The sequence below is a fragment of the Berghia stephanieae genome, chromosome 1 (genome assembly GCF_034508935.2).
Source record: "Berghia stephanieae isolate SIO BIC M18660-M18661 chromosome 1, UCSD_Bste_1.3, whole genome shotgun sequence".
Classification (NCBI taxonomy): Eukaryota; Metazoa; Mollusca; class Gastropoda; order Nudibranchia; family Aeolidiidae; genus Berghia; species Berghia stephanieae.
The window spans coordinates 40313807-40329625 of NC_088360.1; the positions used below are offsets into that span (position 1 = coordinate 40313807).

Consider the following 15819-nt stretch of genomic DNA (forward strand, 5'->3'; position numbering starts at 1 on the left):
AGTGAGCCAAACAGTTGGATGAATGGCATGAATATGAAACGCCCACTGCATTCTCGGTCAGAAAACATTTTGAGGTCCATAAAAATAGTACTCTGGTCAGTGTATATTATTGTGTGGCTTACACACATAATATTGGTGAGTTGCTGAATGAAAGTCAGTTAGTTGTAATAAATTGAATCTTCGTATGGGATAACTCTACGTCGGTAATGTGAACGTTGATTATAATAATGTATCCATCTTTTTCACTCTTTTAGTCTTTAGTTTTGTTGTTGACCTGGAACAAGAAAACTGTACTATTGTACATGAATATGTTATTTCCAGAAAACTGGCAATGCCGTTTTCAAGTGCGAAATTGTGACATTAAATTCATTAAATATTTTAAGTTTTTAGATGAGTTTTGATTAGATGCCAATATTTTTGAGGGATTGATTAAGTTACTGTAATATGTTTTTATTTGTGAAAAGATCCTGTTGTCCTAATTTCTATTTATTTCCACAGCAGATAATAGTTTTTAAAATGATATTGATTGTCCTGAAACAGGAAGCTGTCCCACATTGTTGAATCTGAATCATTGAATCTTTCCTATAGCATACACAGAAATGACACATACTGTACCAACATGGCAAAAATGACACAAACTTGTACTGACATGGATAACGCATTGAAGAGATTTCTATTCATCCATTATCTTCTTTGAACAAGCAACCATGCTTATCATGCCAGACAAGCATACCTCAGTATGCAGTTGTATTGCACAGTTGTTTGTTTATGCGCTTTGCAAAGCTTTGTTGTGTCACAAAAGACATAGTCTCACAAGCATTTAATAACTTAAAAATGTTCTGCTCATCACTTATTTTAAAGTCAGAGCAAAAGCTATATTCTATCCATTAATTATGAACATGAGTATGAGTTCATCGCAGAGGGCCGGTGGCCCGTTGATGATCTTTGGATCGGTCTCCACCATCTTGTGGAGGTCGAAAGGCTGGCTTCAATGGGAAATCAGTACTGTATTTTAGATCGTGCAGGAAACTGTCAATTTGACTTTTAAAGCTGTTTATGCTTGGCGATATAACTAGTTTTTCAGGCAGGCTATTCCACGTCTCAACAATTTGCTGACAAAAGAAGAATGTAATATTCATTACACACAAGAAGAAGAAAGAAAATTAAACCTGTCTCTGAATAATTTTTAAAAGTATTTATACTAGAACTCAAAGAATGGTCATTATATGATGTCCTGGTACTACATTCATAATTAATGTGTTTAATGGATTCCACAGTCCTCAGGATGTCATCAGCATTTCCATAGAGTTTCATAATTATATCTGTGTATCGAGACTAGCATCTGTTTGTATCCGTGGCATAAAACGAACAATCTTGGAGCACATGTGGCACAATTTTATTGACTCTACTTTAAAAAAGAACAAAATACCAAACACAGAACCTGTCAGGCTCAAAACACTTCTTCAGCAAACAACAAAATCCATTGAAAACATAAATACATTACTAAAAACAGTAATGTATTTGTTTTTATTTTTTGTTGTTGGCTGAAGATGGGTTTTAAGCTCAAAACGTTCCGTGTTTGGTATTTTGTTCTTTTTAAAAGCTGTTATATTCTTTTTTGTTTATTACTTTTTACAGTCCACAGCTTCTAGCAGCTTATTATCACATTCTTCACATTCTTCTCGAACGACATTTGGTCTCACTTAATAAGGCAGGCCTGCCTTCTACTACAAATAATTCATAATAGAATTTAGACATTTTGACTTCAATTTCAGAACTTCAGGAGCATCTCTAAGTCTTTAAAACTTATTGAAAATGAAAATTAATGCCAGACTACATATTTCAATGATTTTGAAGTGTTATTGGATCCGTGTGCTGGTAAATTGTTTGTTTATAAAGCTGACTAAAGCAACACTAAAGCAACTACTATTTTTATCTCCAAAAATCTGCGAATTTTTAGATTTTCAAGTAGGCAGGTCTGGTAAGGCATTTGATTACATTATTTTTAATTTCTCACATAGGAAATAAACTGGACTGCTTCGGTGTGGCATTTGGTGTTGTTGCAGCTGCACAGGTACTGGGTTGCTCTGATATCCATCTTGCTCTGTCAGAAGACCATGCATGGGTTGTGTTCGGTGAAGATGGAACAGACACAGCTGAGGTCACTTGGCATGGTAAGATTTTGTTTCTTGCTATTATTAAATATTATTTTTGAAATTCACATGGATAGAATAATTCCTGTCTGAATATTGGAATGATAAACAGTATGTGATGTGCGACTATGGTGTCTAGTGGTAAGAGACTCACTTTCAGATCGGGAGTTTCTGGCTTCGAGCCTCCCTCTATGCATAGTTGAGTCCTTGGAAAAGGCTCTTTACTCACATTCTCCTAAGCTATAAAATGAGCAGCTGGTCGTTGACAGCGTTGTCTCTGTCCGAAAAAATGTATTACCGCCTATCAGGCGTTTTGTCCTGTCCTACATGTTAAGTGTTGCTGTTGGCCATGGACCCCTTTTAAAGTGCTTTGATCATGTTTAGTGGATATTGTACTATATAAAAGCTCATTTTAAAATTATTTTTTAAATTTCTTCCAGTATCTTTATTTGTCACCATTTAGAAATCTCAAGGTTGAACAAAAATGTTGGATGGGAAACTGCCAATCACATGGGACACATAATCAAAACATCAACCAAAAGCCCAGAAATCTTAGATCCATATTTGACTCATGGACCAGACTTGCTGGAAGAATGCCAGGAAGCACAAGGACTTCAAGACCAAGATAGGCAATTTGCATCATCAGCAAAAACAAAAGTCACTTCCACTTTTACTATTAGACCTATTAAACATAAAATCAACAAACTGAACTGAGAGATGTAGTGCTGAGCAGATATATTGGCATGTGATCAAAGTCATATGTAAATACAGTTCTTTTATTTTATCATAAATTTTAACAATTAGTATTAATAAAACAGAACAAACCATATTTCCGGGTGTGAGGTAAAAGACAACAGCCAATGACAATGCAAGCCACAATGCCAAGAGTTTTAAAACCTTTTTTAGTGTCTCAGACCATCATTCCACTTGGCACAGTGTCTGTAGACTACATCGTCATTGATCAGAACCTTGTAGTTAGCGGTGAAGCTGACAGCATTGTTGTCGATGTGACGAGATCATTGCATGCAAAGTCAGATGAGGAGACACAACCATTGGAGCCAAATTCCATACATGCTACTATACCATAGCAGCTATCAGGACCCTATGCTGCTTTGCATAACAACATCCTGGGGGCACTACCTTATTTGACGTCATTACCAGTGCTGAGGGTCTATGAAATGATTCCTGGCCTTCAGAAACTGACCACAATAACATAAAATATAATTAATTGAAACGTCTTTTCATTTAAGTAGGGCGCCCAAATCCTCCAGATTTACTTCCTCTGTTGACATCTTTCCGCTGGTCATACGATGTCGATATATCTGTCATTGAGCGTATGTGTAGAAAATTTTCTGACATCTTTTTTTCTGGAATACAGCAACTCATTGTGTAATTGATATGGTAGAATATCAAAACTGTATTAATTTATATCAACAAAAATGTCATTACTGGTGACCATCTCTTTAGACATTGGAATAAACCTTGAATAAATGGACAATTAAAAAGAGAATTAGAAAAAAATAAAAACAAAAGTTATAGGTGCTTAAATGAGCCAATAAAATAGTAAATAAGATAATGACGAGAAAGAGAAAATAGGAAAGAAGAGAAAATTTTTAAAAATATATTTTTCTCTTTCTCATCATTATCTGCATGTAACCTGAGGAAGGCCAAAGGCTGAAATGTTGTTTACTTTTTGCTGTCCCCTTTCAAATGAGTCACATTTACTCCTTTTGTTTATATCTCCATAAAAAAACAGAAACTAAAAGAAATATTGGGCGATCCGAAATGCAAAGAAGAGTCATTGACAAAGTGAAGGAGGGGCCATGCATATGAATATGAAATATATCTTTAAAATGATAACCATAATATAAAGATATATTCCTTTATGTCAAATCCGAATCTAAAGGCCAAAGCAAATTATTATATGATTGAGTTTAGAACTGAATATGGAACTTCACTAAGATGCAACAAAAAATAGCCAATCTCCTCAATGAGTAATTCTGTTCTGTTCTCTTAGACGAGAATAGGGAACCTATTGTTGACAGCAGTTGAAACTCATAAAGCAGAAACAATGAAAAGCATTGAAATACACTGGAGGGTAGTTGTGAAATTAGTGAAAACAGTCAAAAGAGTTAAATTGATTATTAGTCCAACCTGTGCGGTGGAACTTTTACCAGTACTGACTCTAATATCAATGTTTGCTTTCAATATATTGGAAAAGAGTGAATATTTTCCCAGTATATATGAATGGCAATTTAGTCTATCCTTCTGTCTCCATAAAGCAGATCATTGTCCTGCAAATTTCGTGGGCTTATCATTTTCAACTTCATTAATTGATTAATCACAAGGAACATAGTGACCTGCTCAGAATGGGTTCAAACAGCAGTGATCATTTGAAACAGAGCTATGAATGACACATAGTGATTTGATCAATTAATGGAAATAAAATGAATCATCTTGAACTTTTAATTGATTTTTTTTATTTATTTATGATCATCAGGCAAAGGTAACGAGGACAAGAGGGGCCAATCCATAACCTTGTCAGTGGCAGAGAAGTCTTGGTTATACTTGAATGGCCACGCAGTCATTTGTGACAGAGATATGGAAGTGGCAGCAATGGTGTCTGCTGCCAATCCGTCCATCAACCTTACCATGGACAGTATTGAGATGGGTGCTCTGCAGCAGGTAAATGAATTTCTTCTAGTGTTTAAGAACTGAGGATTGACAAAATAGACAGACCAGAAATAACAATGGAGTTGAGAAATCTGTTTTGAAGCGGAGACTTGTCACTTTTGATTGATGGACTGCTTTTGCAAAACTCTAAACATAACCAAGATTCAGAATATGTAAGCAAAGTTCAAAAGGAAAGTCTGAAATGTGGATGTTTCAGTCAAACAGAAATTATAATTTGATTTTGAAATTTTGATCTATGTTAATCAGTGATGATAATCTTTTCCGGATCCACGGAATTCCTGGATTTTTGGATTTTCTTTGAAATTTTCCATTGATTTTGCCCTGTCAAACATTTTCCTCTGAAAAAATCACCATCATATCTTGTGTCATATTTTGACCCCTTTGCTTAGTTGCATGAATTTTGGTGACACTTCTATTTTTATTGTGTCTGTCTCGACAAACTGGTTCCAGACGTCATTGATTGTCAAAAAGGAAGGGGGTGGGGGATGGGGTAAATGAGTCTAGACTTTACTTGAACTTGTCAGGCAAGACTTGTACTGTTCACTCCGGATGATCGCAACATTTCCCAAGAAATGGAATTAATTCTAAATACAAGTTACTGGTTAATTGCAGCAAACTTCGCTTAATCGCAACAAAATTCAACCTCAAATGGTGGCAAATTCAAGAATTTTAATCAAAGAAAATCTCATAGTTAAATTTCAAGTATGAAATCATGACAGGTTTAAGAATTGAAAGTGGGCTGGGTTTAATGCTACAGTAGTGTATCACCACTCTATTAGACACAAATGAGGGCGGGGTATTGTAGCATGTGTTTGTGAGGTCATCTATGACCATTAGATAGGAGGCGAGGGGGCTGGGCATAGTCTAGGCAACAGGTAGACAATGACAGTTGTATGGAGAGACTGAGCGATATTGTTTTGGGATTGACAACTGTGCATTGTGACCAATGGGTTTGTTAAGAGCTTATTGTCTCTTATCACTGCTACTATACAAGGCTGCCAAATGCTTTTTGTTTCAATCAAATTGCTCAGTCTGTGGTGTAGTAAGTACAATGTTTACAACATTGTTTTGAGTTTACCATAATATATGTATGAAACTGACTAGTGGTCAAATCAAAATTGCTATAAGACTTACAGGTGTAAGTGAAAACATTGACCATCATTTAATCTGAATCGACCAAAGATACCGCAGTCATGGATAGTCCCAACACGTGAAAACTCAGGGAAAAAATGTTGCAATTCTAGGCAGGAGACTCAACTTTGATTAATTGCAACTTCGGTTAATCGCACACAAGGTGTGTTGCGATTATCCGGAGTGGACTGTGGTACAGTTGTTATAGGTGTGTTTAAAAGAAAATTATTATAACTTCCCCCTTATCAGAATAAACACCCATAAATTAGACTACTTCTCTCTCTCTCTCTCTCTCTCTCTCTCTCTCTCTCTCTCTCTCTCTCTCTCTCTCTCTCTTTCTCTCTCTCTCTCTCTCTCTCTCTTTTTTTTTGTCTTTTTTTTTCTCTCACTTTCTTTCCATCTCCCTCTCTCTCTTCTGTTTATCTCTATCTTACCCCTATCCATATATCTCTCTAAACCATTCTTCTATCAATCTTCATATTCTTTATAAATGCCATCGGGTTATATAGAGATGATATTAATTTATTACAATTATAAGGGGTGCTCAACTTAGTTGACTCTTTTTACCTTTGTTTTTACAATGTTTTACAATTTCAAGTTATTAAAGATACTTGGAGTCTTATGTTATAAGAACTATTATAACCACTGGTCTACAGTAACAAAGATAAAACAAGTAAAAAAAATACTTTCAGGCCTTTTGACTGAAAGTTAATTTTAAATCTCTTGAATGTAAGGAAGGCCTTTAAATCATTTTAAGGAAAGGACAATTCCTTAAAACTTAACATACCTGAAAGTACGTCATATCTCTACAATTAAGAATGGATGTACACAAGAAGTAGTAATATAATTTACGAAACTATGATATTTTATGTTTGATTTTGTTTGAGTTTGACCAATGGATGATCAATTTTCCTCATTTTTGACAAATCGCCATTATCATCACTGGTTAATAGAAATTCCACAGTTACTGTGTTTTGAAAGTAGGATTTAAAAATTTAACAAATGAGAAAGAAAATCTGGGTCCACAATTAATTTTCAATATCGGAGAAGTAAAATGATAAAAAAAGTTTTTAATGCAGTTGTTCCAATTTTGATCCACTTTTAAAAATATTTGAACATCATCATCTCTTAGTGAATCGGTCATTACTCATATGTTGATTTCTAGTCTGAATGTGTCGTGAGGGGCAGATCACAATTTAAAATTTAAAATTCTTAATGACCTTTTTTTCCCCCTCTCCATTTGAAAGCACAACAATGTTTTATATAATAACTGTTTATTCCTGAATTATTATGGTCCATATTTTCATGGTGTGAATTAATTGATCTTGAACTGAATAATCTGATTTATGCAACTCATCAAACAACTTTATTAAATCTCTTTATTTTCTTCTCTTGACAGGAATTGCTATGGTTGCTTCATGACAAAGGAAAATTGACAAAGTAAGTTAGAATATAAAGGACTCCTTATTCATCAAAGCAACAATTTTTCCTCTATTAGAACCATTTTCACAGCATGGTAAATGGATAGTGCAAGATTCATATATATACTCATTTGTTTAAAGTTAAAAATCTGAGACTGAAACTCTAGCACGTCACTTTTGATCAATGATAATTCACCTTTAAAAGTCAAATGTTAAGATTATATCCACATTAATAGAAAAATTTAATGTCATCTCTTGTTCGACTTTAGATGTTTGAAAATATGTGGTCACTTGTCAGAAAGTCTACAAGATTTTTTATGCTATTATTTTTGATACCAAAAAACTGATGCATATATGTGGTATTTTTATTGTTTCTCTGAATTCAAGACCAACATATTTTAAAAGAGTAATGTGCTGTTTTCTCCTTACCATTTGGTCTCACAACAATGGCTGGAAGTTTTTGTGCTGTGATTGGGTTGTTTTGTTGGGTGTAGTCAATGACTATTGTTTGTATATATCTTACAAGCATAGCTGTCCGCTCAATGAACGTGATTAAAAGTCGATAAACTCAAAATTTATGATTCAAGGGTTGGATGAAATTTGAACTCAATTTTGATTGTCTTAATAGACAATACGTTTTTCGACTTCGTAAGAGAACTTCACAGAGCTTCTTTTTTGGGCACGGAGAGATATTTTCTGCATTTAATATTATATATTTTGCTCACTTATCATAGAAATATTTCCCAATGTTAAGAGTGGAAAATGGTTTATATAAATTTTAAGAAATTGATTGTATTCAAAGTAATTCAAGTTCAAGTTCAACAGCTTTATCTGCAAAATGCGGATTGCCCATCACTGCAGATTTTATAATGAGAGGAACCACTAAATGTTTTTGATTCAATAACTGCCACATAATTGTCATACTCACTAACCAGAAGATTGACACACAACCCACGTGATAAAAATGATGGCGCCTCTTTTTGATAGGATTTGATGAACCAAGTTTGATTTTTTCGATAAAATAATCTCATAATATATGCAAACCATCTTCATTTCAGTTGTAAACATTTCAAAATTGGTGATGTTTGATCCAGTGGTTTTGGAACCTTAGTGTCACCAAATTATAAAATAAGATAACTTGTATTTGTCTTTTTTTTTATTATATTGTTAATATCAAATCAAGGACTAGCATATTGTATATTCAAGGATGCGACTATTTCAAGTTTTGCAGTTATCACTGTCATTTTTCAAATTCATTAAGGTTTTATATAAATTATTTCATGTTAAAGTATTTTATGCTTAAGCAGTTTTCATATCATTTTCTTGCTTCCATTATTTGTTCTGCAGTTTCGTAAGTTATGGAAGAATTAATCACCATCTTTGACAATGGGCCATTCAACCCGAAACTCAAATCAATATTTAAAAAAACAACAAAAAACTTCAGATGTACAAGGGAGGTAATTGTTGTTTGAGAATCAACTTTTTTGGAATTTATTGGGAAATGAAACTTAATTGATCAACATCTCTGGCTGTTTTCTCAAATTTTGATGTGGTTTGTCCTTAAATTTATTCATGAATCAGTATCTTTCTTACAGTTAGTGCGTAAGGGAAGTAAAGACAAATATTGTTGGTTAGTTACCTTTCGCTTCTGTGTTACCTTTCTCTTCTGTGAGTAGTTCTTGATCCTAATTGTTCATTGGCTGTGGCAGATTAGATAAGAGAGGAGACTTAAAGCATACATTCAATTATTTAGTTGTATTTTTCATTTTGCTTTCATGACCTCTTAGGTACCCAATGGCTCTAGGTAATCTGGGTGACTTGGAGGAGATTTCCCCAACCCCTGATAGACCACCACCTCTAGCCATCTTTCGGGAGGCCATCAAGTCAAGCATCAAATATTACAACAACCATCATGTCTACCCTTACACCTACATGGGTGGATACCTGTATCGGAAGAAACGGTACAAGGAGGCTATCAAATGTTGGGCTGAGGCAGGAGCTGCCATAAGAAAGTAAGGAATTAGTTTTTGTATATGGAAGGTTAAAAGATTTTGTTTCATTGAGAATACGTATTGATATTAAAATACATAAGCTAAGTCAGGTTTTATCATCTTAATTTACAATTTTTAGTTACTTTGAGAAAAGTATTATGAGAAAAGTGCGATTATTTGTTTTAGAAATGATGAGTAGAAGAAATAAATATCTACAGAGCGAGTTTGATATTGTTTAGATCGATTGGAGGTGAGATGGTAGAGTGGCTAAAGCATTGCTCTGTGATCCAGAAGGTCTTGGGTTCTAGCCTGGTTCAGGCACGTTCTTTTTTTTTTTTTTTTTTCCTGGACAAGATTATTAACCCCAATTTGATGTTTGTTCGATGGATTGTCTATTTTCCTTAATGGAATGCCAGGGTGATGGGTAGGGCGTAATTTCTTAAATGAATTAATTATGGTTTAGAGATGCAAAGAAAAGAAGAGTATATAACATTAGGTGATCTAAGTTCACAGCCTTAGATAGTAAAATATTTCCGCAAAAAGATGAATAATGGTTAATTAGAAAAAATGACTGTAATTAATCTTGATGTCATGTCTTTGTTCTCCATTAGATTCAACTACACAAGAGAGGATGAAGAAATCTATAAAGAGTTTTTGGAGATTGCCAACGAACTTATTCCAAACATTGTCAAAACTGTTGCCATGGAACCTATTATGTCTTACAATTCCCAGCTAAACATTCTCTACAGCCCTGAAGTTTATGGAGACATACTCCGATTCTACGACGGTATTTGTGAATGGGAGGAAGGGAGTTCCACACCTGTGCTACATGTTGGTTGGGCACAGCATTTGACTTTCTCTCTCAACAAATTTGACCCACGAGCCAGATCTAAGGTTGATGTGGGTAAGGATGAGGACGAGGATGAAGATGATGATGACGATGATGATGATGATGAAGAGGGAAATGGGGAGAAAACAAAAAAGAAAGAGAAAGAGGAAAAGACTGAGAATAAGATGGAAGAAGGGAGCAATGGTGTGGAGGCTATAAAAGGTCAACAGTTACAACAGTCGTCGTCCAATCAAGATAAGAAATTCAGCGATCCTTTGAAGATTGTTGTTGATGAAATTAAAAATATTAACAAAGAGAGCAGCATGCTGACCCCTCCCTCTGGGCCGGCTAGTGCAGGTCACAGGGTCACGGCCAGGGGAAGGAAAGGTCAGAGAAGACGAGGGTCAACAACTACCAAAGGGATGATGTCTTCATCTGTAATTGATCAAATTAATAAAGAAAAACAAAATGACAATGATGTGTCGGAAAATAAAATAAAATCCACAATAGAACAACTCGCATCTAAAGTAGGTCAGCAACAAGGAATTGACAGTGGTAATTCGTCTGTTCCTAATCCAAACATCACAGCTCTGGCACAACAGTGCAGTCAGAACATTCTTAACAAAGAATATCTTCTCGGTGCCGGGGAACCATTTTCGTCAACATCACCAGCCACCGTTCCGTTTTCAACAACGCCAGAAGATCCTGGCACAGCGGCAACCTGTCCTAGCACTGACTCTCGCTTGGACGTTGACGAATTTCTCAGCTCCAAATCAAACGGGACTGCTTTTATTGGGTTAACGATGGATTCAATGCTCAAAGCAGAAAGCCCGGCCGACATGATGTTGGCCATGAAACGATCGGACAACACAATGCATGCCATGCCCGCCCCGTCTCCGTCTCCTTCCCCGACCTCTGAACTTTTGGCAATGCTGGTACCCGTGCAAGTTGAACTGAAGAGTGAAAAGATGAGAGTCATGAAAAAAATGTTCACATCAGCCAAGCTCAATGCCAGCGCCATCAAACTTCAACTCACTGCTCAGTCTCAGGTTCATGTCAAAGATTCCAGGTTTTTGGATGTTTGTGAACCTTCAGGGTCAGTAAGGAAGCGACCTCGTAGAGAAATTATGTAATTATTAACTTGTTGACATTGTTATTTTAAAATTTGTCTCTTGTGTTGAATTTATCTTCGTACTTGAATGAATTGTTATATTTCAAAATGACAAGTACTTGTTATATCAATATGTTGAAATATTCTATTGCTGTTTTTAATAGTATGAACTTTCATTTGGAATATTATCAATTGAAATTTTTTATCTTCGAAATCAAATCTCTCTCTTGTCTTTTTGCGCTCACGACAGGTTTTTATTTTTTATTTTTATTTTTTAAAATATCCCTTTCAGAAAGTTTTTTTGTCCCCTTTTCTCGCGTTTTTTTTTGTGAGTTTTTTTGAAAGAGTTGATTTTACTAAAATCACTTTTGTTTTCTTTTCAAAAGATAAACAATGGTTTTTTTCTGGATATATGGGTGCTAAGTGTGAATGCAATGTAAAAAAGACACAGCAAACTGGGTTGGGACACTATTGCTGTATTGGTCTTTAGCTGAGAGGGAGGGAGTTAAATGTTTAGATCCTTTTTTGAGCAGTGAAATTATTTTTCCTTGTAAATCATCTTTTTTATGTGCTATTCTAGTTTTGAATATATAGTTCTTTTTAAACATTTGAGCATACCCTTTCTAGAAAATATCCTCTGCTTGCGCCTGGATAGGACTTTTAGATAATGTTCAAAATAAGCACATTGATAGATTGCTCATGGACTCGTCTTTTTTGAAATAGTTCCTTTTTCTGTTACGCTTTAAACTTTAGATCCACAACTTTTCTCCTATCATCTTCTTTTTACTGGCCTAGGAGACTTTCAATTTATGTATCAATCAGTGCTAATGGTTTTCCTCTGATCTACGGAAATCCTATTTAAAAAGAAAAAATTATATAACCTTCTAATCAAATGTACTCCCAGTAAGAGACTTGATGTGTGGCAGAGCAAATTGATACAGTTTCCCACTTTCCATAAGTTTAGCCAGAGTTTCAATGATGATCTATCATCCTAATTTCTCTAAAAGTGTCAGTGCAGTAATAATAGGACAACATTTTCCTCTTTTTTTTTCACTTTTTGTCACCATCAGCATAGGTCAATAAATTAAGATTGCTAAAGATGTCTTTTACCTGAGACTTCAAGCAATTGAAGTAAAACATTTTTTGTGCCAAACTGAATTTTTAAAAATTCAGTTTGTCATTGTATGATAGCATTTGTTGATGTGGTATTTGCGAGATATTGATTGGTGGGTCATGGTTTGGGCTACTTGTAGGGTATTCTCTCCCTGTAATCTATTCCAATCCATACTGTTGTAGCTTCGATACTGATGATAGACGCAACATTTGTGTGGCGTGGGATGGTGTTAAATTATGGCTCTATATCAGAAATGATTCCTAATTGGCGAGTGAATTCACATAACTGTTGAGGTGGGGGGAATGAGGAAGTTCCATAACCTTTTTGGGACACAGGACTGGATGTGTGTATTCACTCATGTACAGCTATCTTCAGTCCCTTTTCTGGAATGACAGTACTTGGTTTTGCCGAAGTCTTGATTGGAAAAGCTCTATGAGGTAAATAATCAGATGAAAGTGAGAGAAGATCATTTCTCTTTCTGTTCATCTTTTTTCTGGTGATTTTGTATCGTTATTAGGAACTTTCCAAGCATTTCTCATTTATCAAGGATCCCAGGTCATCGTTTATGAAGATTTAAGAAATGACCTTAGGCAGGATGCAGTAGATTGGTCCTGGGATCTATCCTATTTGTAATTATTCCCCCTTTGTCTTTTCGCAGGCGCCGTTGACCTACGTTTGTTGCAGGTTTTTACTCTAAATATACTTAACTGTCCACATATGTTGTATGCGTTCTAACCTTAGGCACTGAGAAAATGGCAAGCGTAAGTGGGAATAAACGGTAAAAAATATCTATTTACAAGTGGAAACTAATCTGACAATACTAAAATAGCAGAAGTAGTTTATTACTTATTTACAGGTATTCAGACAGTGTTGGATTTTAATTTAAACAAAATGGCCATTAACGCAAGACGTGTGAATGTTGCTCCTTGAAGTTCAAAGAAACAGATAGCATTGGTAAAATGAAATGGAAGTTTTCATTCAATGAACACGTTATCTGTCTTCATTTATCTGGGTGGGGTCTTTGACCTCCCGTGTTGGGCAGGAAGTCACGCTTTGTCTTCTATCCCCTATTTGTCTTGGTCTTGGAATGGGATTTCTTGGTTTTGTCCTAGCCCTGGCTGGAGTCCTTGACTGGGAGGGAAACAGTATGTATAGCTATAGTTTTGGAGAAGATATTTTTTTCCTTGTAAATCATCTCTCTGTTATGTACTGTTGCATAAAAAAAAAAAAATATCCTGGTTTATTCCTCGTAGTGGGGCCCTGTGCTTGTCTGGGTGAGACTATTTGGTGATCTCAGACTATGTTCAATGATAGTGTATTTTTTGAATCTACATCTGTTCCCTATTTGAACCTTTCCCGCCCCTTTGACTTACTTTTTCTGGTGTGCTTTCAATTATAAAACTATAACTTTTTGACTTTCCCATTTTCTGCCTTTCACTGGTGCTGAAATAACCTAATTGTGTCGCAAGCGCTGTAAAACCCTTAAAAACAAAAACAAAAGATCTTCGTCTATTGAACTGAAGCTTCTTATTTCCTTTGACTGTTGTTATAAAAAAATATAGAACTTTACGAATGGACAAATGAGGGGAAACATTCGACTTATTTTGCAATTGAAGCAATTTTGTTGTTGAGACATTTTTATAATTTTTTTGCTTTTTAAAAATTTTTTAATTTGAAAATGATATTTGTTATGGCGTTGAAAGATTCTTCTTTAAAAAGGTTTCGTTAGAAATCCAGAGCTCTATTTATACTCTAGGTAAACAGGAGGGCGATATACTCTTTGAGTTATTATAGCAGAATACTATCAGACAAATAGTATTATTATAGACATAATATATAGTTTGTTTTAATTTTACTAGAAATTTTAAAATTGTACAGATATTAAAACATTCTTGATATTGTTTATTGCCCTTTTTTTTCTCTTTTTTTTTTTACTGTTAAAGATGTTATAATGTTGCAAATTTTCGTAAAACGTTTTTAAAAAAATGTATTATGATGACAAAAGATGGATCAGAATCTCTGCATGTTTTATGTTGATGAATTTTTATCTGACTTATGAATGTTGTTTTACTGTTATGATTTTAAAAAAAGATTGATCTTGAGCCACACATTAATTGTACTAACCAGTTAACTGTTGTACTCTAGAAAAAATTGTATTCAAAAAATTTGGCCAGAAAACTCGTCCTTCAAATATTGATCAATTTAAATGACCCTCATTTTGTTTAAAAACTCTAAAATCTGGGCGAATTTGCAGGTTTGAGAGTTTTTGCCATGACGAAGGTCATTTAAATCAATATTTATTTGAAAGACGAGCTTTCTGGCCAAATTTTTTCATGCACGTTTCTCCAGAGTACAACGGTTATCTGGTTAAGAGATAAAACATGGGTAATACTTTACTCTTGGATTGACTGGTTAAAACAAAATCTGGCATCTGCAATTATACTTTATCTCTCCACGCCTCAGACTAGGTACAATAATACATTTCTTGAATTGTTTACTTTTATTAATTCTACCATCTTACTCTTTTTAAAGGTACTTACCTCTCATATTGAGCAGGGAGGTCGCTTACTGTGGGAGGCTTGCTTCTTTGGTGCTTGTAAACTCCATTTTGTTTATCATCTTCCTTTTTTCCATTCGTTGAAATGATGTAGAAATTTCTTAAGCACTGTAAAATCCCTTTAGAAAAAAGATAAATAAATAAAAAAGAAACAACTAAAAAAAAACTTGTTAATCAAGGCTATACTGCTAATATTGATCAATGATAGGTCTCTTAACTTAATTTGATTGTTCAGGATGATATTATTACCTTTATTGATATAATGTTTTTGTTGAAATATAACGATACAATTAATTGATGTCACTCACCCGGTAGTCAATGTGGTTCTCTAATCACTCGAGGTATTCATGAATTTCTATCATATTTTGTATGTTTTCAACATTCCATACGGGACAAGTTGTGCTATATTCACATATTCTGTTGCTGTTCATTGTTTATAATATTATCATGCCACACTTGAATGTATTTGTTGATAATTTACTTCAACCCATTGCTGTTAAATTGTTTAACATGCTTGCGATACTTTGCCTTTGTGTCGATTAAAACTGATTTACATAGGATGGTTTTTCTCTCAAAAACCAACAGTTAAATTAGATGAAAGTAATCCTTCAGATCCCATAGATCTGGAGTTTATCCCGGTTTCTAAAGTGTGAAACCGACGATAGCAATTGCTTGCTACCCTTTGGATAGGACGCTAGTCTAGCGCAAAGTACTTCCCGCCAGATCTAACAGACCCAATCATTACTGGGTTGCCAGGAGGTCAAAAAAAAATCTCGACTGCACCCAGGATTTATCTCGGCCCCTTTGATTGTGAAGCA

The 15819-nt window shown here is 34.7% G+C and overlaps 1 protein-coding gene across 1 annotated transcript in view; it reads left to right on the forward strand.

The window, feature by feature from the left end:
* The window catches only part of LOC144974425 (menin-like), a 16135-nt gene extending 614 nt beyond the window's left edge, over positions 1–15521 (forward strand). Inside the window, exons 2-6 of the mRNA XM_078917289.1 lie at positions 2022–2174; positions 4654–4838; positions 7378–7418; positions 9187–9411; positions 10002–15521. Of these exons, the coding sequence (XP_078773415.1) occupies positions 2022–2174; positions 4654–4838; positions 7378–7418; positions 9187–9411; positions 10002–11352 (1955 nt within the window). The 3' untranslated portion in view covers positions 11353–15521. The remainder of the gene's footprint in view (positions 1–2021; positions 2175–4653; positions 4839–7377; positions 7419–9186; positions 9412–10001) is intronic.
* The last annotated feature ends 298 nt before the right edge of the window (positions 15522–15819 follow it).